The sequence below is a fragment of the Syngnathus leptorhynchus genome, chromosome 19 (assembly GCF_054491065.1).
Source record: "Syngnathus leptorhynchus isolate UIUO chromosome 19, UIUO_Slep, whole genome shotgun sequence".
NCBI lineage: Eukaryota > Metazoa > Chordata > Actinopteri > Syngnathiformes > Syngnathidae > Syngnathus > Syngnathus leptorhynchus.
Window position 1 is genome coordinate 5,504,937 of NC_141213.1, and position 25,617 is coordinate 5,530,553.

The 25,617-nt window shown below is 38.4% G+C and overlaps 1 protein-coding gene across 1 annotated transcript; it reads right to left on the minus strand.

The window, feature by feature from the left end:
- Positions 1-299: 299 nt before the first annotated feature.
- LOC147041810 (uncharacterized) lies at positions 300-25,617 on the minus strand. Its single transcript, XM_085939661.1, has 29 exons — positions 25,536-25,617; positions 25,311-25,447; positions 25,089-25,208; positions 24,750-24,866; positions 24,396-24,582; positions 24,169-24,334; positions 23,841-24,063; positions 22,704-22,877; positions 22,471-22,548; positions 22,375-22,386; positions 22,047-22,136; positions 21,932-21,976; positions 21,638-21,682; positions 21,373-21,417; positions 21,260-21,295; positions 20,788-20,841; positions 16,375-16,410; positions 15,508-15,543; positions 15,379-15,423; positions 12,756-12,809; positions 12,271-12,342; positions 11,948-11,983; positions 10,652-10,696; positions 6,959-6,991; positions 6,164-6,319; positions 5,961-6,015; positions 3,786-3,980; positions 2,966-3,043; positions 300-2,594 (listed from the first exon to the last, which is right to left on the minus strand). The coding sequence occupies exons 1-29, from the start codon at positions 25,615-25,617 to the stop codon at positions 2,407-2,409; spliced, it is 2,640 nt and encodes an 879-aa protein (XP_085795787.1). The 3' UTR covers positions 300-2,406.

Below are 25,617 nucleotides of genomic sequence, written 5' to 3' on the forward strand. Positions count from 1 at the left end.
TACTGTGCTCTCGATTATCCTGCACACTGGAGTCTTTTGTCTGGCAACCTAATTATATACTTGGCGAAATCCATTATATCAACCCCAAACTGTCGACTAATTAGAAATGGCAAGGAACTGAGTCAAAGAGTTTGGAAAAGTATGGTCCATCATATTTGCAGTTTACCTGATTGTCTCTATTTTAAATTGATTGTCCCCACGAATAATGACAAGAAAATAGAAGGGTCAAAAGGGGTTCAAGTGACTCATCTTAGTCTTCAGTGTTTGTGTGCAACTTTTTCTTAGGTTGTAAAATAATATAAGATGAGCAACAATATTTATTGTCATATAAAACACATTTGTAAAGGGAAAACAACAACAAACAAACAAAATGCAATATTTTCCAAAAATCAACAAACATTTACTTACGAATATGAAGATAAATAATGCCCAACAAAATAGAAATGACAATTTCTCTTTTCAGGATATATTACAACATTTATGGCTTTGTGACACTACTCCAAAGTGATAAACAACTACAAAGGCTATTCATAAATCATTGCACTACCAGGATTGGAGGACAAAAGAAAAAAACAATACAAACTAAAAGCAAAGTTTGAGATTTAGTCAATATAACCATTATAGTTTTCAAACTCTGTCACAGTGTACAAGAAATACGGGGAATGAAAGCACCCAGCTACAGGAAAAACTTTTTTGTTGTTGTTGAGGTTATTCTACTTTACAATGAGACCATTCAAAGGGTTCTCCAACTGCTATAATGTATATCCAATTTGCAAAAATAGGATGGTCGGCATGGACAAACATTTCTTTTTTATCTGCTGTTCTTCAGTTTGAAAATCTCAACCATTATTTGCACTCATTCATACAACAAGTCATTCATGTGCTGTGAAAACTTATTCTTTGGGGACTCCATTGAAACTTGCCAACTCTGACAAGTAGAAATGGTACCGTATGAAAGTGTAAAAACATCATTTAGAAGGCGGCTTCCTGATGCGCAAAGCCCGTCGAGAGGAGCTTGTTAGTTTTGTTATCCCACAAGGTATTTTTGATGGTTCCAAATGACAATTTTTTTGCTGGTGTTTGTGCCAAAACTCTTTTCTGTGGAAACCTATTGTTCCAGGGTAACTAAATTTAATCTGCAGCTAAATGTGGGGTGATACAATTTCATTTGGAGCCAAAATCATCCCACTCCTTGCAAATGCATGGTTTTGCTGCCTCCGTTTTCTTTTTGTCTGGAGACAGACGCTCATATGAATGCTAAATGCATCTAGTACCTGCGTCCGTCTGAAATAGCTGCTGTTTGTCTCGACGCGCTGTAAAGTTTTTCTGAAAGACCTTGGAAGCAGCACATAATTCTGATCTAAACAGCTTTGAGTCCCTAGAAAATAATGAAACAAAACTAATCTGCACAAATCATCGGGTTTTAGCAACGACGCTACGTTGCCGATGACTGCTGCTGTAAATCGCCAATTCCCACTGCAGGACGTAACAACAAATAAAAAACAGATTGAAAATGGGTAAACCCTTGCCATGAGTAATTGACTCTCCCCTACTGTACTGTAACTGCCTGGAGATAGAGCGGCAAAGGACTACTTTTGTCTAAATGGAGCTCCTCAGCTCACTTGACCAAGATAACGCCAGATGGTGCCTGTTCTTGCTGTGACCTGAGTACTACAAAATGAACAGTGAGTGAATTTTTCACTGTGATATTGGAGGATTCAAAATACACAACATAGAGCAGCACCAATAGAGTTGCGATGATTATTATACTTCATATTAAACTTGAATAGGCATTTTATATCTACATTATTCTCAGCAGGTAACAGGCCTCTATAATAAAATATCATAAGATATACTTTTTAAAAAAATAATACATGTACATGCCTAGATCCTATAATGTAGGTGAGGTAAATTAGAGATTATCAAAGATTCTTCTAGAAATTCAAATCCAGTCAGTATTTCTAAGCGGGGTCAACATAAATATAAATAACAGGATTCTTAGTAGCCTGTTTGTCACAGTGGCTGATTCAAGATTAGCACCAGCTTTTGTGTTTTGGATAAAGAGGGTGATAGACCTGCGCCAGACAAGATAACAACTACAATGTGATGAAAGGATCTCCTTTGGTGCTACTCTGTTTTTCTGGCACTTGAAACTAATAAATGCAACAGAACTAAAAAGTACAATTTGTATCACAGAATATCTCTTTGACCATGAATGCTGTAAGTATGAATCACTATGACTCAACATATGAGTGTATTTCTGCCTCCAGTGTTGCTGTTCTGCACACAACGTGCTTGTGCAGGAGTCAACAGTCACATGTGAATCGGGGATACGATAAATGGCCTCTGGATACATGTGGGTGTTAAAGCCACTGGCACTTGTGTCCCTCGCTGCTTTGTATGCCATCAGATATTTGGTCCTTTGCTGTAATGTTCCCTTAGGTTGTAGGTCTGATAACACATGGATAAGTCACATATCCCCGGTGTCCCTGGATTACCCCTTTTACCGGGATCTCCAGGGGGTCCTGGTTTCCCAGGAATTCCCTCGTTGCCCGGCTGTCCGACTCCATCAAATCCACGAGGACCTCGAGCCCCTTGAGTAAAAACAGTGGCAAGAACAAAAAGAATAGAAACACAAATTGCCACTGGGTTTAATGCATAATTGAAGGAGCAAAAAATAATAATATATATATTGAATTTGACTGTTGTAACTAATGGAAAACCACCAATAATGTTGGCCAAATAATGTTATGTAAGTGCTCACAAAAAGCATCTACCCACATATTTGTTAAAAACGGAACATCCTTGATGCATTTCCATTAAAAGTACACTAATGCTTTGATCAGAGAGCTCAGATGTCAAAAAAATGGTTAGGTACTAAAACATTTGCAACACTAGAAAATCCAGTAATGGCTGCAGGCCAGTAAAGTATACTTAATGATTCTATGATTCTCTTTTTACATACCTAGCTGTCCGGGTGGTCCTGGGCGTCCCTGGTGACCCTCTCCTTTGCTCCCCTTGAACCCTCTTGGTCCTATTTCACCTGTGAACATACCATGTCTACTTAACAATCAAAATAGATCACGTCAAAAGTCACCATGAGTTAGACACTTTATGGAAATTTCAGGTTCATTTTACAGACTGTTCCTTTTCAGTCACAAAATGTGCCTCCCCCAAAAGTCTTTAAAATCACTCAGAAAGGTAAAAAAAATAATAATAATTCCATGTTCAAATGTCAAAATAAAATCCTGCATAATTCTTCCCAATTTGTACCTATTTTTTATATTTGATTATTTTTGTGTCATTTTTCTTAATCAATGTCACGGTTATCCACGATGACAAAATACAAGTTTTTTTAATAGCTGTCTTCCCTTAAACTAACAAGGTGTAATCATATTCAACAGTGAGACGTTATAGTTGGGCATCTTCCACAGATGATTAGCCACTTGAAGGGTGATAAATCAAAAGCGGCTCATTAAGTTTGCTTTTGCACGCAGTATTTATTTTATTTTGCTCTGCTGACTTTTACTGGTGTTCAACTTGTTTAATAAGCTTGTTTTACGGGGTACATTGAGCATCAACACGTCCAATTTGTTAACTGTTGGCACTCTTGATTTTAATCGCCGTTGAAAGCCACCATAAATATTCCCGCATTGTTGTTTTTTTGTGAAGAGGTGTAAGGAAAAATACGGAACATCTTCACAGTACTATTGTGTACCTGCATTGAGGATGAATTTGTCAATCCTGTACGTCAGAGCCTAAAGGAGTCGTTCCGCAGTGCTTACCTTTGATTCCAGGAGGACCTTCCAATCCAGGAGTCCCTGCATATCCCGCAGAGCCAGTTCTGCCAGGATAACCTGGGATTCCCATGGAGCCTTTGGGTCCCGGGGCACCTGTCTCACCAGGTGGTCCCTTCATAGTATAGCAGGAATCACATCTTGCTGATCTATCCACAGACTGGAGAAGTGCTGGGAGTTGAGCTAAAGGGCACAGCCAGATATTACTGATTTGCTCAATAGCGAAGGGCACAGGATGCATGTTGTGAATACAAAGAAGCTAAATAAAATAATATACAAAAAAAAAAAATTACTTTCAAACCAACAAAAATGACAACCCTTTATAATCCGTGAAAACACTAAGGATGCTCTCTAAACAATTAGCAACTTAAATCTCCAAGTACAATTTAATCTCCAGAAGAAACAGCAACAAAGCCAGAACCAGTTAACTGATATTATTTATCATTCTCCTAAACTCTCCGTTTCTACGTGAATAAGAAGCCAATCAGGATCTGTTTTACCATTCAGCCATAGCTAATTATGCCTTCCATCTTTCCCCTCAAGGGTCTGCTGATGTTGGCTATCCACTTCCTATTGCTCAAGTGTAACGGGTGAAAGATAATGATCTGCAGACCTAAGGTGAAGCACCTTGACGCATAAGAATTGTTATTGTTGACATAACCGCCGGAACAACCTCTTGAGTCAAGATTCAAACCTAAACGTCAGAACAGTAAGGAGTGAATGGATGAACAAGAATAGAAAAGGGCATGCACAATATTGACAAGTACGTTGTAAATGTTGAAGTGTAGGATCACCATGGCAACCTCCTGTTGCATACAAACAACAGGTGCCCACTCAAATTCTCCCTAACCGATCCAGCTGCCCATCCTCAGGTTTCCTCACCAGTCTCCCATCTTGTTTCAGTCAAACTAATCGTGTCTGCCGAGTCTTTACCTGCGGTTTTGGAATAGCTTGTACGGAATCACACGTCCATGACACCAACATTAGATCAATAATCACAACTGTTTGAAAATCCATATGGCATTTTATAGAGCATTAGTGAAGAAAGGATGTCTGTTATTCATCATTGACTTTCAGAAAGTCAATTATATTTTTTTTCTTTTTCGTCGAAAATCTGCACTAAAATGTAATCTTTCAAAAGATATTCCAAGCAATTTTTTCGACGCAATTCTACGGAAGAGGATTAGGGCCAGTGAAGAAAAAAAAGACGAGGGGTGGCAGGAAAGTCAGAATTCTGAGAATAAAGTCAGAATTCTGAGAATAAAGTCAGAATTCTGACTTTAAAGTCAGAAATGGGGAATTCTGACTTTAAAGTCAGAATTCTGAGAATAAAGTCAGAATTCTGACTTTAAAGTCAGAATTCCGACTTTAAAGTCAGAATTCTGAGAATAAAGTCAGAATTCTGACTTTAAAGTCAGAAATGGAGAATTCTGACTTTAAAGTCAGAATTCTGACTTTAAAGTCAGAATTCTGAGAATAAAGTCAGAATTCTGACTTTAAAGTCAGAATTCTGACTTTAAAGTCGGAATTCTGACTTTAAAGTCAGAATTCTGAGAAAAAAAGTCAGAATCCTGTCACCCCTCGTTTTTTTTTTCTTCACTGGCCCTAATCCTCTTCCGTACAATTCTAACCCCACACTCTCTAAAATGATTCCTTTTCGGAATCACTCATCTTTGGCTTGCTGGAATTTTGAAGAACTACAATTCCACCAGTCCATTTTGTCCATGGCCAAAATGATTTTCTAAGAGCTGCATCACAGCGAATTACAAATATGCCCTTGAAGAGCTGTGAGAAGGATATCATAGCACATCAATCAATCATATTAATATTATGTTTCCTTGGCACAGTTGCTACATTATTCATGTTATGTCCATGATATCAATGTCAGTCTTCTTGCATTAAAACCCAATATTATGTAACTTATAAATGGGTTGACTTCTTGTTCAAATCTCTTGACAAGTGGGCACGCTATGAGTCCAAACAATTTGAATGTTCCATCCTATTCATACTTTCAGCAGTCATAGCAAATGCACAATAATACTAATGGTAATTTTTATTTTTATAAAAACAGGTTCCAATTCAAATATTGCTGATGGATTTGAATCTGTGAAAATCCTTTTCAGACATTGACCTTTACGCTGAGACATTAAAACAGTTACTTACTGCGTAGAACATCAGTGCAGAGCTTTACAAGATGCTCATCTGATGGTGACTTGCCCTGAAAAAAAAAAAAACACAACCAATTTTTCAAACATGCTATAGGTTCAAAAGAAGGTCTTAATCTTAATCTAGCCTTGACATTTGTAACATAATCCTAAATTTGACTTTATCCATATCGTGGTAGGAATCTCCTTTTACTGACTCACTGGCTTTCCATGAAATCCAGGCTGACCCGGGTGACCGGGAAGCCCATCCAGGCCGGGAGATCCCCTTGGACCAACAGCGCCCGTGTGACCGTTGTGACCCATGTCCCCTTTCTTTCCTTCAAGCCCCCTGGGGCCCTCATCACCTTTCAATCCTTTCTGAAGGAGGACAGATGAGAAAATATCTTACATTATACAACAATTCTTTTGCAGCAATTAGAAAAAAATAAAAAATGTGCAGCCTTTATATTCCTCAACATCAATACGCCGAAACCAGCCTTCCCAATATTGTTTCTTTTTTTTTTCAACAAACCTACAATCAGTAGGAACTAACTAAATCAGGCTCCATTCAGGTTTCAATTGAACATCTAATTTCACCATTCCCACTTAAATTGCTGTTTAACTACCTAACTACCGACCAAATGGCTTTTTTCTCCTTCCATAATGTGGTTACATAATCGTAAAAAAAAAATTGCCTGCAGCAGTTATTTGTTTGTGATGTGTGTTTTCTACATCAACAAATGAGACAGCACGTTCACAAGTGAGGGAACGCTGCAGCCCCATACATTCCTAATACTGCTGACAATACGGTAGTGTCTGCTCTTTCAAATGTGTACGGCTTTGGAAAGAATCCTTTTGTGATGTATATTTTTGCCCGAAGGGGGTGGGGTTAGATTCCCCCAGGCCTAAAGGTATTGACTCTGTAAGTCTTCCAAAGACTTGTCAGGGCCCCTCACAGTGGGGCAAAATAAGAGAGAATGGATTATATCTAATACCGCAAAGTCTAATTTGACATACCTCTCCTTCCTTTCCCCTGGGTCCCACTTGGCCCTGATGTAAGAAAGAAAAGGGAGCAGAAGAGGGTGGGGATGAAAAAGAAGAAAAGGAGAAACATTAGAAATGAGTGCTTACATATCAAAAGCTGAGACGGAGTGTCAGAGGAGCGATGCTCGCAGCTCCGCATTGGTGATGCAGAGCTGCTCTTTTTTTTTTTTTTTCCAGGCCCTCCGTCAAAGCCTTTGGCTTACACAACGTTTTAGATTGCTTATTCCAATGCAATCTCAAACACTCCTTTTGTACTGGCTGTAACGTAATGAAAAATGCATTTGTGAATCTTTTATTCCTTTGAAAACAGCATCTGCCAATAACACCGATTCTGTAAGGCTGTTTTGCGGAATTAAACACTTTAACGTGTATCTGACACTCGAGGAGTGTTCCATTTCCCCGTGAAAATACCTTATTTTTTAATGAATCCTTTGTGATGGTAGTGTCATGTTTCACAAATGATTGTTGCCTATATTGAGGTCCTTTTCATTCTCAAGCATGGGTAGCAAAACAGAATTTGGATTAGCACTGATATTGCTAGCGGAAATAATATCACATTGCAAATCAAAGCTTGCAAGTTTTTCTAAACAGGCCTCTTGGCGAGTCATTTTATCCATCCAAGTGCTGAAGGAAGAAAATAAAATTGCTCTGTTCAAAGTATTTAAACATGTGTCTTTTGAGATTACTTTTTAGATTAGATGTTTAATGAACCAATATAGTTTGGTAGCAAACACTGAGGCGAGTTCAGTTCAGTTGCCGTGTTGTCCTGAATTTAATTTCCAGCACAATGCTTTTCGTCTCCCTGCTGGATGATAAAAGTAACAGGTGATACTGGCTCTTAATAACTAAACAAAGGTAAAGTTAGGGCAAAGAAAAAAAAAGTCGATACGGATATACACAAGCAAAAATATGAAAAACAATTACAAATTTGATTTAAAAAAAAAAAAAACAGTCGATGAAACCTTGTTTGCCATTATAGCAGATATTCATATGGGTTTTAATCTTGTTAATTATTGCTATAATTATTCTACTTGAATGGTCTCAAATTTCCAATCTAATGAGCGATCAACCTTTTCACACAACAACGCTATTGAGTCTTGACAATAACGGCTGTGCACTGAAGTGGGTGCAATTAGAGCAAAACGCGTTTGCGAGCCCGACAGGTTCCAAACAGGTGAATCCAAAATCTGATTTTTAGTCACCTACTGCTGATCTGTCCCTACTCATATATTTTCCTCATATATTTTTCAGTGGACAACACTTTTTACACTTGTCTAGCAGTGTAAATTTACCGTGCCCTCAAATAACTCGACACACACACAGCTGGTTTACACACCGCTGGCAAGAAAAGTGAGTAAACCCCAAACTGAAAATGTCCAAATAGTGCCCAAAGTGTCAATATTTTGTGTGGCCCTCATGGGCACAGAGTTCAACAGAGCTTCACAGGTAGCCTCTGAAATTCTTCTCCACCCGTCCATGACAACACGACTGGTGAATCTTGTGTGGCCTCCATTTTTGTGTCAGGATGGGCCCAAAAAAATGCTCAAACAGCAAGAAGAGAAGGCAAAAAAATCTTTGTCAAAAATAAATAAGTAGAAGCGGGATGGGTGATTAGTGTGAATTGAGCTGAAAGTGGAATTGTGAGCTGTGGGTGCGCTTGAAATATTGGTGTGAAGCTGCAAATGTGACACAAGCTAGGGAGGTGCTGACTTGGGAAGTTGCAAAGAGACACGAGGTATACGTCAAGCTCGGACATAGTTGTGATAAATTTTTAACATTTCCTGCGTCATCGCCTGCGGACTTGAGGCTCTCTTATTGAGTTGTGTCAAGGAGCAGCATCGGTGATGTGGGAACAGGCGCTTTTGCCTGCTGACTTACGAGTTAACGGGCCAAGGAAAGGTTGCTAACAAAATCCTTTGACATTTTCTTGGGAATTTTCATTCCAACATGTCCTTAGAAAACCTGCCTTGTGTTCTGAAAATATTTACTAGGCTAGATGGTTGGCTTTTTTCTCTCTTTAGGATTTTATTCAGGCAAACAAATCAAGATTTTTAGTTTTCCTTTCATCACTGAGCTGTGAGTGTTTGCACGTGTAGCGAATGTTGGTATTTTGTCAAGGTTCCTAAAAGATTGCAAATAGTTGGAAACAGTTTATCCTGTCGCAAAAAAAAAAACATTTTGAAATGTTTAAAATGTGATGGCAACAAGAAAAACTGATGGCAATCATTAAAATCTTTACAACTGTTTGCAACATTCAACAAAACCCAGAGAAAGAGAAGAATATTGGCAACAATTCATAAACCTTCTGTACTCAGTATTCAATTACAACTGAAACAACTCAATTTAGAAAAATGTAAATAATGACCTGCCGTGATCAAAAACATATATTTAACGACTATTCGCCCATGAAATAAATTGCTCTCAAAATATAGAACAAATACCACAACATCTACATTGCTCTAAAAATGAATTATTCATAAAAGCCTGTTATATTCTTTAAAGCCTAGAAGAAAAGATGTTTGTTTTCTTACTGTTAGACGAGGCACTATTGAGCCGTACTTATTCTACCCCGTAGGAATTAAGAAGTCTTTTGGAAGACAAATCGTCATGCACATTTCAAATGTGACACATTTGTGATTCACTGCTGATATGTTTCGCTTTGGGAGTTTGCCACTGGATGGGAGGAGCTGAGCTGAGCTCAACACTGGCTACAGAGAATCAACATTTAACCTCCACACTGAAAAATATAATTGCTTTACATTTCTCAAGTGTCACGAGCTAGATTACACAACTATATCTCCATGCGATACAAGCGACAGCAGCAAAAACACACATGTGTACACACACACACGTACACACAGACACTATGATTGGATTCATTGTCTAATCCCTCTCGGGGATGTGAAAATCAATATGAGAGTAATCAATACTTGGACTCTGTCTCAAATGGAACTTATTCAGTGTCATTAAGAAAATAATGAAATACAAATCTTGACTTGGAAGTTGGAAATTGTAGATCACACAGACATGTGTTTCATCATATCTTGACAGGTTATTGATAGTGACGGCTTGCGTAAACATGTTTTGAGATTCTGCTGGATTCTCACTCATCACTGCAAGCTGTTTTAAGGGAAAACATCTTTGGAATATGTTATACAGTTTTATGGACTTTTTTTTTTTTATTCCCTGTGATGCAGTATTGTCACATATAAGAGCAGTTAGGAGTACCGTGCCTTGCTCAAAGGCGTGTCATCAATAGTTTGGGAATTGCTGATATTTCTCCAACAAGCAGTCCAATTCCCATAATGTTGCTCACACTTGTTTTGTGTTTGTTCTGTTTTATATATATTTTTTTTATTTCAACACTTTGAGCAGAGTAGAGAAAATAAAAATGAAAAAAAACCTATGATTTGGGTTCAGCGTGGGTACGGTTAGTGCTTGGACTGGCTTTAGGTAGAAATATGAGCCCCAAGCTACATTAAAAGGCTGTAACTCTTAAATAAGGTCTTGAAGCCCAGACATTGTTCTTCTGGAGGATTTGCCTCATCCCTTGTGTAGACACTTGTTCTCCATAAAGTCATTAAGATTCACACAAACACACATTTTTGTCAGCTACAGAAACATTAGCGTCCCCTAGTGGAAGTAGAAGAATACGCCCACACTTACAGGTATGGCAGGAATTCCTGGCTCGCCTTCTCTCCCTGGATCCCCCTGCAAGGAGACATAGCACAATTAGGGAAAAGTTTGTGTCTGTTTGTTTACAGCCTATGTGTATATCCTCTTATGGTTGTGTCTTGTGTGTTTGTGCAGAAGAGACACAATGTATGCAACAACCCATGGAAAGTGTGTGCGTGTGCATGTGTGCGTAAAAAAAAAAAAAAAATAGACAGAGAGAGGAGAAAAGGTCATGCTTACCTCAAGCAACCAATAAGAGAAACCCACAGAGAGAGGGGATAGGAACTAGCTTGCAGTGACCTTTAACAAACCTGACTCTATCTTGTATGTGACTTCTAAAAGACACATCTGCAAGCTCTGATACTCACGACTCGCTTCCCTCCATTCCCAATGGGCCGTCACACTCTTTGCCATTTGTGTACATAGCGTGCAGCATTTATTGCACGTTTTGATTACTTTAAAAATGAGACTATATTCATTCCAGCAAAAAAAAAAAAAATAGAAATGAATTGCAACAGATGATTTCATGTCATGAGCACAAATGGAATGAAGAATTTTGGCATCAGCCTAGTTTTAAGTGCATTAGGTTGGTTCACTGTCCTGTTGTCATGGCTTTGATGTGATACTTTTATGGAGGAGAGAAGGACCCCATAAATATTGTCCATTGAGAGCTGGTCAAAAGCAAAGGCAAAAGATCTCAACTGCCTCCCAGTGGCTGGCTGCGGTACAAAGTCCCCCCCCCCCCTCAACACACACACACACTTGGCATTTTAACATCTAAATACTTGTTGAATTAGAGGAACATTTGTGTCTTGCTATGTATTATCACAAGCGTATGTTTTTCAATAATATCCCTCCACAAAAGGGGGAGAAGTAATTGTTCACCGCAGCCGTCGATGAAATTCTTGTTGTAGAGAAAAGTATTCGTTTCTTTTTGACAAGCGCTGCCGGTAAAACTGAGAAGAACTCGAAAAGCAGTGTTCCGTAACTGTCATTGTCACTTTCCAAACTATTAAAAACTTGGCAGAGTCTGTTTCCAAATGATGTGTGACAGTTTTGCCTTTTGTAGGCCTTTTGAGGTAGCAATTAGGGAAATTCAAGACTACCCTCACCCATAGAGGATATTTGAATAATTCAGTCAAAATGATCAGGCACATTCCAATCTTGCTAAATATACAAAGTTGGTAACATTGGATTGTTTACAATTTTAAGACTTAGACCATTATCACACAATATATGTAATAAGTAAAAGTGTGCTGAGGAAATACTAAACAAGAAATATTGTACCTTATTTCCTTTTGGGCCAGGCTTTCCATTTTCTCCCTACAGAAAATATTTATGTTAATACTGAGAACAATACAAAGAAAATATACTATAGTATGGAAAGTAAATCTGAATAATCAATGGTGCCTTTGGCGCAATGCATAGTGGGGACATTAAGCCGTATCTATGTCATTAAAGTAAAAAGAATAATATGCTCATGCGTGGAAAATAAAACTATGGAAGAATCCCTGGAGCAAACTAATAAATTATTCACCACGTTTGAAATTGAACACAGTCTTTTACTTAAGGCTCAAACATTTTTACTCATGTGTATTGTTGACTCTTACCCAATGACCTTTGTACCCTGGATGCCCTGGGGCACCTGGCAATCCTGGAAAACCCGGCTCCCCTGTTGAGCCCTGGAAAAGTGAAAAAGTGAGGCAGAGCTGGATTTATAAAATGAGCATTTTTGCAAACTGAGAGCACGGAGGTTTACCAAAACAGTATATTGTATTGTTTCCCATGCTTTTGAATTTCGGAGTAATGGGGCTTAAAACAATTCATGTTAGGTCAATTGAAAACTCAGAACTGAAGGTGAACATGAATGAATAGTTGTTTATTTTATGTGCCTTATGACTGACAACCTCTCCATGGTGAGCCTAGAATTAATTTCCCTCTTTAAGATTTACGATTACGGCTTCTAGGTCATCAAAAAAAGTTTTGAAAGGGATCACAAGAATCATTCCAAACCCTGGCTGGAATTTGAACAGAGTTGCATAGACGAAGGTCAGATCTTAACAATGGAAACAACAACATAATCTCATCAACTCACCTTCTGCCCTGGTGAACCGAGACAAGTATTACCCCTGGAATCACCGCAGTTCCCCTAGAAGAAAAACACACATGGCATTTTTTAGATGAACACTAGCATACAAATTGTTTCCGATTTCAGTACAATTGCGGAAAATTATAACTTTCTCTATTTAGGCAGAAATAATTTGTGAATGAAATGAACCTATTTTGTAAGTCAATGTCCCGAACAATAATTTGTTTTGTTTGTTTTGCTGCAGGGGGAAAACAATTGTTTTGCTTGGTTTTTCTAAGGATTTGCTTCATCTGCTTCATCTCCAACTCGAATATCCTTGCAGCCAAATAACCTCAGTCGTCCAGCAGGACGATGGGTGCCAATGACTAGATTCGGAAGGAAAAAAAAAAGTGGATTTTACAACAACATATAATGAAAAGTAAACAGAGATTGTATTTCTTTAAATAGCTTTTGAAATCCCTCCAAGTATGGCATCAATAGATAAGAATGACCCAAAAACTCATTGTAAACTTGCTCCAAACTCATCTACTCGCTTAATTAGAAGTGTTGTGAAGCATTCAGCAAATGTCACACAAATATGCCGGATGATTGAATTGTGAAATGATCAATTTTGTGAAAACAAACGAGATTGGCTTTTTTCAAAACTCCTCCTCCTCCTGTTCCTCCACTGCATTGTGTAGACACATTGGGAAAAGCTTTATGCATTCCAAGGTCATGGACATATGAGCATGTCAGTGCGCCTCCTGCTTGAATTTTTATGACGTACTCAGAACCCCTAAATTATTTTAACAATACTTTTACTGATTTGATGCTTTTAATAAAAAATAAAAAAAAACAATCACACTGTCAATAGTGTTTCATATTTATGCACGTGTTTGAATTCAAAAAGCAAACAGAATAGCAATTTTCCCATTATCATTCAGACAATTTGATTTTCACACTAGTTTACTCCATTCGTGCAAAATGAAGTTTTCTCCACAAGAACATCAAGTGATTATGGGGGGGAGGGGGGGGGGGATAATGGAACAGGCTGAGAATAGCCAATCGGCCTGGGAGTCCCATTAGCATAATAACTAATTATGACGTTCAAAACACAGTCTCTGGACCCATCTTGGCCCATCTCTGCAGACAGTCCTCAGGGATCCTGGTATTGAGGGTAGATATTGGAAAGGAAAAGGGAGAAAGAGAACCATGCCAGAGGGAGAGGGGGGGTGAGAGAGTGAAGGGATGAGAGGAAAGAGAGAGTTGGATGAAAGAGACACTGTGCTTTGGGCTGAATGTGACAGAGTGCATGACGGCTTCGTCAGGAGGCACTGGGGGAGAAATGAGATGGCTCGGGTCCACGCACACATATACACTGCATTTGCATTCTGCCCAAGACACACACACGTTGCCTGTGCACAAGCAAGTAAACATAGTGCTGTACTGAAGCACACTATTTCATTTTTTGAAATTATTTTTTGATTCGATTGTTCATTTGTGCATCAGACATTGTAGATTGTCTTATTTTGTTTAGAAATAATTATAGCAATATATGACAATGTGAATCACAAACATGAGCATATTCACAGCCAAAAACTTCTAACCTCAAAGGCACTCCACCCACGAACTTGAATAACAACTTTGTGTCTGTAGTAAAAAAAAATAATAATAATAATTAATAATAACTGCGTATGTGATGATTGACTCCCAAGTTGGTGATAATAGCGGGGGAAGTCTGATGACTGTGTAATCATAGAACTTAGATTTTAGGGATAAAAATATGTTAATTGTAGCAGCGCTACACATCTGATGCGACAATCAAAATTAGAATTACTCAACTCCACATTGCAGATTTGCTTATACTCTATCTACCAGGAAGCAGGTGTTAATGCCGTGGAATAAATTACTTTTGGCTCAATTTAAGTATATTGCACTTATTCACCAGGTCTAACAATAGCTAGGCCTTGCGTGAGACCTGTTACTCTGTGGTGCCGTCAGACATCTTTTATGATGTAGTCTGTTGGTCAGCAGCATCGCAACAGCAAACAAAAGCGGGATTAACAAATGAAGTGGCGCGCCAGCTCTGTCCTGGATCAACCTCTGGACACAGTGGAGGTTTTTTTTTTCCCCCTAGAGGAGAATGGCAGCCAAGCTCTCATCCCATGCAGCAGACTCTGACAGCAGTGTCAGAAAGATGCAAGGATGGTCCAGTAATTAAACACTCCTCCTAATTCTTCCATTCAGCCACGCTTAAATGTTGTTACCATTAAATAAAGATAATCCCTTTCAATATTTTCAGAAGGTTATTCATAAATGCAGTTAAATTGAGGGCACTCAATATATGTCGCCACCATGTCACAAGAGGGCACCAAAGCTAAGGACAGACACGCTGCACAAAATCAGAGGCAACAAACAAAATTGTCACACTGTCACATTTGTCAAAGTCATATCCAACTTGTGCATATTAATACCAAAACCCTTCACCGGCGACGGTAGCAACATACTGCAGTGCCGTCATGAGCTTGTAAAAGCTTTTCCTTCTATAAATATGACTAAGGAATCACTATGACAAAATTAACTGTGGTGGGGTTTTTTTCAACAATCTATAAACTTTCAAATAAAAGTCAAATTCTAAAGTGAAACCTACCGGTGGTCCTTGTATGCCTGGTGGTCCTTGGTACCCCCTCTCTCCCTACAAAAGACACAAATGATATATATATATTTTTTTTTTATTATTATCATCATTATGCCAAGATGCATTCAGGTTTAATGTTACCTGAGGTCCGCGTGGGCCTAATTCTCCTGGAGTTCCCTGAATTGATATCAGAGAAACATGTTACATAATTCTCGAGCCATCTTTAGTGTTAAATGCATAAACACTAATATTACATTTAAATGTGTGTCCGACTGGTTAGATGTTTTTTCAGCTAAGTCCACACACAAAAAATGTAAATAAGCTACGCAAGTTGTGCAAATAACAATGAACGGGACATATGCAGTCAAACCTTTCGCGGGGGTCAAATAAAGTTTACCTGTAAAGGTTATGGTGCATTTTAAGTTCATCTGGTAACTCCAAAGGCGAATATCCTTAACTGAGTGGATGCTTGCCACTGAGTTGAACTCATAAGACTCCTTGCCCTTACCTCCTCCAATGGAGACCAGATTAGACCGTAGCTAATGGACAGCTTTCAGGTGTCTAAATTAAGTGTTGGGAAAATGCTCAATTCATTCGGTGATTAAAAAAGAAAAAAAGCAAGAAAAAAGAAAGTGTTGGACTAAATACGCATTGCCTTTTTTAAACTCACACATCAAAGCGGAAGATAAAAAAAAAAAAGACCACATTTGAAATTGGAAGGGGATTTGGATTTGTGGATTGAGCATTTCTGTCATTTCCGATAACAATATAGTGAAAGACAAACTCTGACTTTAAAAAACTCAATGTCAACGTACTTTTAATATAATTCCAAACCGGGTCCTTAAATCCACAAAACACTTTTTTAAAGCTGTTTTACAGCATCCGTTCTGGAGAACCTCACTCTGCACTTTTCATCATACAAAACTCCATATATTTTTAATTTAGTATTGAATAGTTAAATCCCTGAGTGAAAGGCAATATGAAATATCTGTGGCGTAATGTACTCACCGGGGCTCCTTGAGCTCCAACAGCACCAGGATCTCCCTGAGGACATGACACATGTGTCAATGCTTTACAAGATTCCGATGTGCTCCCTGAATAATGTGTGCTGATTATCTAGATTTTGTCACGTAATCCTGTCAACACTGCTGAAAAGAGGATAAGATTAGAAGGAGTCATCAAACACATCCTGAGAACAGACAAGAGAGGCTAGTTTAGAATTAAATGGAGAGTTCCTGTTGCCGCAGTTACACCATTTGGAAAAAAAAAAAAAGCCATATAATTGCTTCCCCGCAGTTAATTCATGCTACCTAACTGAAAATGCTAACGATGGACTGCAGAGTTGAATAATTAATGAATCTTTAGTTGTGACGCATAGAGTTTATGGGGAGGCCTTGTGGCTAGCGGAACAACAAACTAACACATGCTGTACCGCAACACAGCATATAATTACTGTAAAAGTTGCAACGGGCCCCGAGTCACAAAATTCTACTTGCTCGCCGACCTTTTGGTACTTTTATGTTGTTTGTTGAACAGCAGCAAGGATATAATTACTCACTTGCAAGGAAATTTGTTCCAGTGTGCTACACTGGCAAAGAACATGTGAAAGAGGCTGATTTCAGATTCAGACTGTTGAGCCATTAACATTGCATAGGCAAATAAGAATTCATAGTCATATTGGACAATTTTGTCTTCAAAAACCTCACATGTACTATGTTTTGGGAATATGGGCGGAAGATGGAATAACCAGAGGAGGGGAAAAAAAATTAATCCAATGGAAAATGTACAATAAATCCGTTCATGGAGCTTGCCTAGTCCCTGTCGACTTGCATGCCACTCAAAATATAACGTTGCTTCATTTGCCAAGTCACACACACGTTCCGACTTTAAAACAACATTTGAGCCTACTGTGTTTACTGAACTTTGGTAAACAATTAACTTGTCTTTCAAATGGGTTTGCAAGCTTAGGTAAATGGAAAAATAAATCCACGGTAATGCCGCATCAGATTAAAATCTTTAGAGGGTGCAACATTAAATGGTATATTCATAAACAAAAATGAAATGTTTCCACCTCTTGGGATTTGCAGTGGCCCTAATATAGGCATCGTCAGGTTCTGTTCATTGTCAAAGTGTACAGCCCATTTTCTGTTTGATTTTACGCTTCCAAGTTCACCAACCATGAAGTTTATAAAAAAAAAAAGGTATATTGGCAGGGATGAAACAACTGAATTAGTGCTCTACAGCCTCATTTTTTCCCTCTCCAAAGCACGTGCAGCTAGCAGACTTCATAATTATAAAGTCAAAAGTAAGAGCAAATATACAAGTGGAGTGATACTGCCCTATAATATGCTCTTTACATTGACTGTATATTGCTACAGCTGGAAAGACACATTCACACATTTAAGGTGAACTAGCAAACTGTAACCATCCTGTTCTCTCCTGCTTTATTCTATCACTGCCTTTTTCGCTAATATAATTTAGCAATAAATTCAATAAATGATAGCAATAAATTAAATAAATGACAAAGGCCAGACCCAGAACCTAAAATTGAAGGGGAAAAAAAAAGAATGCCATATGTGATTGGAATGTTTTGATGCACGCTCCTGCTATCTCCCGTCCTGTACTAATAATGCCTAGCTATATCTTCTAAAGTGCCAATTAATAGCACATCTTTTGGTTTCCCTTTTAGTATGCAAGGGTCAGTATGTTGGCCTCATGAGTTTTACCAACGGCCTTCATTATCCATGTAAGTAATTGCTCCACTAATTCGACTATGGGACCACAATTAAGTGTTCTGTGTATTTTCTCTTGGTCATTCGGAGAATATTGGGTCTCTGCTAATGTTTGCACTCTCCTATTATTGCTTTGTCCTTTGGGAGCTATGCAATGGCTTTTTATTACCAAGCCATCCCCGGTTCTACTATTGGGGTGATTAGTTAAGTTGTCCTGAAAGTTATCATGCTCTTACATGGCAAATGAGTGTTCTGTAAATTTCCTAAAAGGGTGTTTATAAGTCCAAGACTTAAATTGGATCTTGAGACATATTCAAATGAGATGAATGACACGAATTCAAAAGTTAGAATTGCTGTGGACTTAAAAAGAAAAAGTTTGATCAATTTACAAAAAAACTGCGAGAGTACTTTCATGAATTACAGGTGGAGTAATGACAGAGGTAGCGTCTCTCTTTGTAACATGGAATGTCAAAAAAAATGTATAATAACAGAGATGACATCAGGTTGCTTTACATTCCAGTGTTTGAAGGTTGGTGACTTTACTGTGGGAAAGCGTATGATTAAATCTAATGTTTAGGATCTCACATGGTATAGTGAAATTCAAGCCTCATTAACAGTCAATGGAGCTGTTATGAATGGGAACAGACTTTTTTTTTTTTCTTTCTACTGTTGAGTACTTTCCTCAGGCTATGACCACACTGACTTTGTTTGATCCTACAAGGTTGACTTCTGGGTGTTCTTATAAAATCACAACTATAAATATGATGAAAGAAAAAAAAAAAAAATCAGAGCACGATCATTTTGGAAAATCTGTATCGGTTCTCAGTTCCGGAACCATGTTGTTAACTTAACATTCCCAAGCCATAATCACCGGGTTGTCAGTGATAAGAGTCCAAGTGCTAGCCAGTGGATCTTTGTGGTTCCATTCTCATATACTATATTTTCTAGTAAAGAAGATTCTAACATCATATTATCCCCTGTAAACAACCTGGCAGATTGTTTCAGTCAACCTCGACTGACTCTGTGAAAATTCCCATCTGCGTGACTTCGCTCAGTTGGTGACTTGTACTAGAAATGACCTGAGTCTTTGTTGGACATGTGAGGGTTTCGTCTCACCTGTGGTACATTAAAAGCTAGGCGCTTCCAAAAAAAATGTCAACAAAATTGTACGGGGGAAAAAACGTGCACCCAAAATACTTCAAATACGTCAAACCAATGTTAGTTTGTTCCGTTAGTTCAATGTCAGCACAGGCAAAACGTAAAAGGTAAATTAATAAAATGTGTACTCAATAAATATTGCCTATTTTCTATATCAATAATCCTCATTGCCAACCCAATATGGATCTTTGACATCTCTATCCGTCAATGGCATTGAATGTTAGGATACCTCAAGAGCTGAAATTTGATGAGATAATGCTTCTCTTTTGAAATAAAACCTTAAGTCATCTTAAATCACTTAATCAGCCATAATTATTCAATTCCACTTGAAGCAATTCCAGTGCTGCTATCCCGTGTGATCTGCAGCCTGCTTCCAGTAAATTGTTAGGGTGTTTAATGTTGCAGAAAGACATTTTTATCTATTTGTTGGCGTTTGTCAAGCTGCGCTGGTCATGTCTCGAGCTGCTCCAGGCAATGAGGATTATTGTGTCCTTTTGCCACTGTACAGTACTTACACAGCTCTACTAAGCTTTTTGGAGCAGCCATCTGTTCATTTCACTGCTTCACTAGGCGCGAGAAACATCAACATCAAGAAATGAGTGTTTCTTCTATCTCTCGGCATTCGGGCCACAGTAAAAATACTCATTTCATCCAAGACTGAAGACGTTTAAAGAAATGGGACATAATAGCATTCACATTTTCGAGCTTTCTATTAATTCTCTTTTATTTTCCATTCAGTGCTTCTGTACACCATTTTGCTTTTTTTTTGCTGTAAAACACTTCCAGATTCCACGGTGGGAAACGGTTTATTATGATAGCGGGAAGAGTCCCAAATTACTGAGTAGACTTCGGCTGCAAGTTCGAGTGGTAGAAGACTCGTAGGAGTTCAGAGAGAGCTGAAAATAGCAGCGCACACATGTAACAAGTGGGTGTGTTCACAGATGGCTCTTGTGTGCTCTGATTTCGTCACTTGCTGTTTTCAATTTGCACATAGTCGGCGCAACCGTTTAGTTTCGGCGAGGGAACTATTCCGATTGACGACATATATATGGGTCAAACTTTTGGCCTCCTCTGGCACACTGCAACATCCTCACCGCCATTCAATTGAGCTGGTTTCAATGACCACACTGCTCTTATGACGATGTTATGCGTCTTGCATAGCAGCTATAAAAATGACACTGTCATCACAGCGATAGGGCCATTTTTTTTTTAATCCACTATAATTTTGACCTTAGATCATAACGACCCCAAACAGCCTACTGATGCATGATGGTGATGAGTCCCGCTTCCACCTGGCTAGACATTCAGAGCGGGAATGTAACACGGATGCAGCCAAACACAACACCATTACTGTAATTATCTTGTTTTTGTTCTCACTTCAAATAGCACACAGTCAATACCACCAACTGTGATGTGATAGGGGGAAACACATTTGTGCACAACACACAAAATCTGGCTAAATCTGGTGTATTTTTTTTCTCTTGTCTGTACATATACCCTGTTTACATTTGGCACATAATAATATCCTTACCTTTAAACCTTCCTCTCCTGGATATCCTGGTTCACCCCTCTCCCCTGGAAGACCCTGCATTAGGAAACAGAAAGTATGTGACTATTTAGGATCATTGTTTGCTTATGTATCTGAGTTTGTGGTTTCCATGGTTTACCTGTAAAGCAAGCATCATTAAAGAGGAAAAAAATCTCGTGATGCTCACAAAACTCACATTAATTCATTATGAATAATCTTTAAGTAATTCTCTTTCTCGTAAATTCAAATTGCTTTTCAAATCTAATCCGATCTGGTTCTTTGTGTGGTGTGCAACAAAATATACCTACTTGAAGGATTATCATAATACTCATTATAATCAGTATAATAAAATAAATATGACATTAAAAATATCAGTTTTAAAATTCACCCTTAACTTCCAGCCATAGAATAATTTAGCTATGGTTGTATGCACTTATTACATACTTCATGTTTAAACATCTTTACAAAGGATTACCTGTGGTCCTGGAAAGCCTTTTATTCCGCTCTCACCCTGGAGAGAATCGAGTTGATTAGAAATGCGATTATCAGCAGTAGCCAACACTCATTCATCTGTTTCTTCAGTCTTACCTTCATACCAGGAAGTCCTGCTGATCCTGGTGAGCCGTCGGCACCCTGCAGAAACAAAATTAGAAATCTCATTCGAGAGTAGGCCAAACATTCACATAGAAAATAAGACAAGTCAGTAAAAATTACATTTGACAATGAAATATGATGCCTTTTTAGTTCATGTGCAATATGACAAAAAAAATCCAAAATGTTTGAACATTGGTTTAGAATTTTATAAACACCAGCGTGGGTTAGTTAAACAAACTTTGGGAATAACAATTTTTACCTTCTGCCCCTGTAATCCAGGAGGGCCAGGCTTCCCACTTTCACCCTGAGTGAGAAAAACAATGGAAAACAAAAATAATCATATTTGACATATTCAGAATATTTACATTGCCCAATTAAATGAATGATAAATATTTAGAGTATTTTTTTCAGCTTTTTTTTTAATATGTATAAAACTGACAGAGGTGCATCATATATTATGAGGTAACATTTTTTATATATATATATATATATATATATATATATATAATTGAGTGTATCACAGCAGGGAGATATAAATAAATAGCGTACTCACAGGCTTACCATCAGCGCCAGATAAGCCCGCCTCTCCTTTTTCCCCCTGGAACGACATTATTACAAAATGCACACTTTAAATGTACTGGACAAAAGCAAGATTGAAGCATTCTTACCGTGCGCCCTGGTGGGCCACGCTGCCCGGGTCCAACAACACCATTGGAGCCCTCCACTTCTGCAATTGTGGCTTTTCGATTCAGAGGACACTACGGAAGCAAGGATTGACTCATTTGTACAAAAATAAAGCCAGCAAACATATTATACCTATCCAGTGTGATAATGTTGGGAAAACACATCCTGCTCATTTTCTATGTTGATTTTGAAGGTTCGTTTAGCTCAAACAGCTTCATGAATTTTTCTCTCGACATCTGACTGAATTTAGAAGCACTGTTAAAGAGTATTAGACACATTTGTGATGAGAATTATTCAAATGATTTCACTTACCCTTTCATCATCCTGTCAACCAAAAGAGAATCAAAAAATGAATGTTATTTTCAGAAAAAGCATGATAGAAATGTGACTTTTAGGTTAAAACTTTACCACATAGAAGATCTCACAAGCTGTCTCTCTCTCGCTCTGAAGGGGATCACAGTACAGGCGCAATTTCTGGATTTGTATCTAACATAAATAAAAATTAATAGTAACTGATTAGACTTTGGCTGACCGTCATAAAAAGTATCATCCCCGCTAACATTTGCATTATTATTGGCAAGCAAATTTGAAGTTTGAACGTATATTTAGTGCAGTGATTCAGAATTACAATGTGTACTTACAGGAACAGTGACATCTATTTCCCGTCTCTTTGCCACCTGTGTCTTCCCATTGATGTAAATAGGCTCCATTGGTTCCGGTATTATTTCCTGCATCTTGTGATCATCTAGGAAAGCGGTGACCTGGCTGGGTCTCACCAGGAGTTTAAGCTGATGCCACATTCCATCATATAGAGACTGACAAAAGGTACAAAAAGATGATTTCAATTTGAATCAATTGTGCATGAACAAGTGCGTGTCTTTTTTCTTTTCAAATCAAACAATGAACCATTTATTTTTCCAAATTATGATTTCATTGAATAATATTGAACTATTTTAGTTTGTATTTAATATGAAATGAATATTACAATTATTTTGAAATATTAATGTAGACAATTTTAAAGGTGTCCCTTTTTTCACTTTTCACAGCAAAACTGTCACTATTGGCCGTGTATTTGACATAATAGCCGAACTATTCATTTTACTTACACATTACAGTAAAACACTGAATCGTGAAACAATACACGTCAGAAACCGCATGTCAGTTAGCACCGACGCATAATAATTATAATATGCCACGACAGGATTGCGCCATGAGCCATTTATTATTTCCCTAACCATTCTTTATTTAAGCCATTAAGTGTATACGCGTGTGAGAACAGAGGCGGTATTGTTTCAGATGGGCTGAGCCATAGCCAACATCTTCAAAATGACAAATCACAGGCTACCACGATGTGCCACATCAAAATGAATATAAATCAAACAAGCACACACAAAAAAAAAAAAAAAAAAAAAAACCATAATTGCAACCCTGTTCAGTGTGCCACGCAACAGTTGAGGTGTGTAAGAAGTGAGGGGGAGCGTGCCTTTGGAAAAAGTAACCTGGCTGCTTTCTTGACAGGATGTGTTATTCTAAACTGCCATGGAAATGGAGACACGCTTTCCGCGAGTTTCCACCGGGAAAATGTAACGCTTTCGATTTGGAAAGATTTTCTTTGAGACCACCTTTGGCATCCTTCACATGTCGTCCTCAGTGATTCATTCAAATAAATGCTTTTGTTTTATCTGGAAGTGCTTCTACTTGTTAATACATAAAGAGGCTTTAACAGAATGTGTTCTTTCCATGTTTTGAGAACATAATATGAAAATACTTATACCCACCTCGAATCCTATATTGAAGACAATCTTCTGCTCCATGTTTGTCAATTTCGTGGTGGTAAAGGTGACAGTTTTGTCCTTTCCGTTCAGTGTCACTGCAGCCTGGATCTTTTTGTCCTTTGATAACACCCTCCAAAGGTCAAAATTCAGCATTTGGGCAATTCCCTTTAGACGGATGGTGGCTACAAATACGTAGGAGGGAGGAAGGCCTTCGGGGAAAATCTCTCTAGTAAAAAAAAAAAAAAGAATTACATTTTATTACATATTGCAATTTGAAATGAGAACAATGTAGGACAATAAACAGATTGTTCATCTTTTAAGGGCACGTCACCTGGTGTCCTCAGTAATGTCAGTGGTAGACGTGAGAGTGAAGGCCGTCTCGGATTCCAGAGACCCAGGAATTTTCTTGGCTTTTTTCTCAATGTTCATGCCTACCATTAGCTCGAAGCCTTTCTCATCTCGAGATGCCACCGGTATCCTTGTGGGACACACGGATTCTAGACGATAAATAAAACTTTAGTTTGGAAAGCTCAGCAAAGAAAGTAAATCGACGCTTACCTTCGCAGAGCCTCTGTTCCATGGAATCTCGAATACGGTCAATGGTGGTGTAATCTTCAGCATACAGGACATAGGTGGAAGATGGTTTGTTAGCGATCGATACGAGCTCGGAGTTTGTGATCTCGCTACCGACCCCAACTGCAAACACTGTAATGCTTTGAGCTCGTGCCTCAATACTGGCATCCACCTAAGGAAAAAAAATATATATATATATTATTAGGAAGCAGGATGTGTGGTGACAAGTAAAGGGATTTAACAGTCACGCGTTATAAATATAACATTGTTTTTATTACAGTGTGGTTTGGAATTATTGTGACAGTACAAGTTGTCATTCATGCAGTGAATAATATTTACTACGTCATCTTGGGATTTGCCATCTGTGACCACAACAGCAATGCGGTTCTTGACTTGGCCGGCTCGCTTGGATGTGGCGAAAACATGGTCCACAGCAAACGTAATGGCTCTTCCAGTCTACGAAGCAGACATGTTCACTTTTAGAGCAGGTCAACACCTTTCCATGATACTTTAGTCATGGCACACCGCGGGGACAGTTCAAGGAAAACTTGGGCCAGCCATAACTACAACATGTTCCAAAACTAAATGTCTTCCCCTCTATTTACACTGCTTCCATATTCATATTTCACTCTCACATTTTAACAATGAAGAAAAAAAAAAAAAAAATGCTGTGCCTGCCTGTGTGTTTCCTCCCATGTATGGGATGCCTCTAATGGCCTGAATAAGTTCTGTAGCACTTTGTTGTTTTCCCAGAGGGATCTCCAGACGATGAGTGTCACTGTACTGGATCACAGCCACCTGCAGTGGACACACCACATATGCAGAAAATGAAAAAAAAAAAAAAAACATTATAGCTATAGCGGTGAACCATATAGTGTGATCATGGTGAAGTCACTCTACCTGTGTATAGTGGGAGCTGATATCAAATTGACTGGTGATGTTGATAAGCCATTGCTTGGCTGTTTCAAAATCAGCAACGCCAACACTCCACGAGCCATCCACAATAAAGACCAAGTCATTCACTGCTGTGCTGCAGCCTGAACATAACACAAAGGAACACTATGAAATAAAACACACAGATGTATTTTAATTGAAGCAGACATATCATTTTTATGATCAAACTACCTGCTCGGACATCTTCTTTCTTTTGTGCAGCATCCAGTGGAATCAACAACACAATTATACTCCACAGTGCCCAGAGCAACAT

Bases quoted from the DNA above. Each gene is read 5' to 3' on its own strand.
- LOC147041810 (XM_085939661.1), bottom strand. From the start codon at position 25,617: ATGTTGCTCTGGGCACTGTGGAGTATAATTGTGTTGTTGATTCCACTG. The intron at 24,335-24,395 runs GTAAGCGTCGAT...TTTATCGTCTAG, and splicing joins GGAACAGAGGCTCTGCGAAG to AATCCGTGTGTCCCACAAGG. The intron at 21,683-21,931 runs GTGAGTACGCTA...TTTCTCACTCAG, and splicing joins CTGGCGCTGATGGTAAGCCT to GGTGAAAGTGGGAAGCCTGG.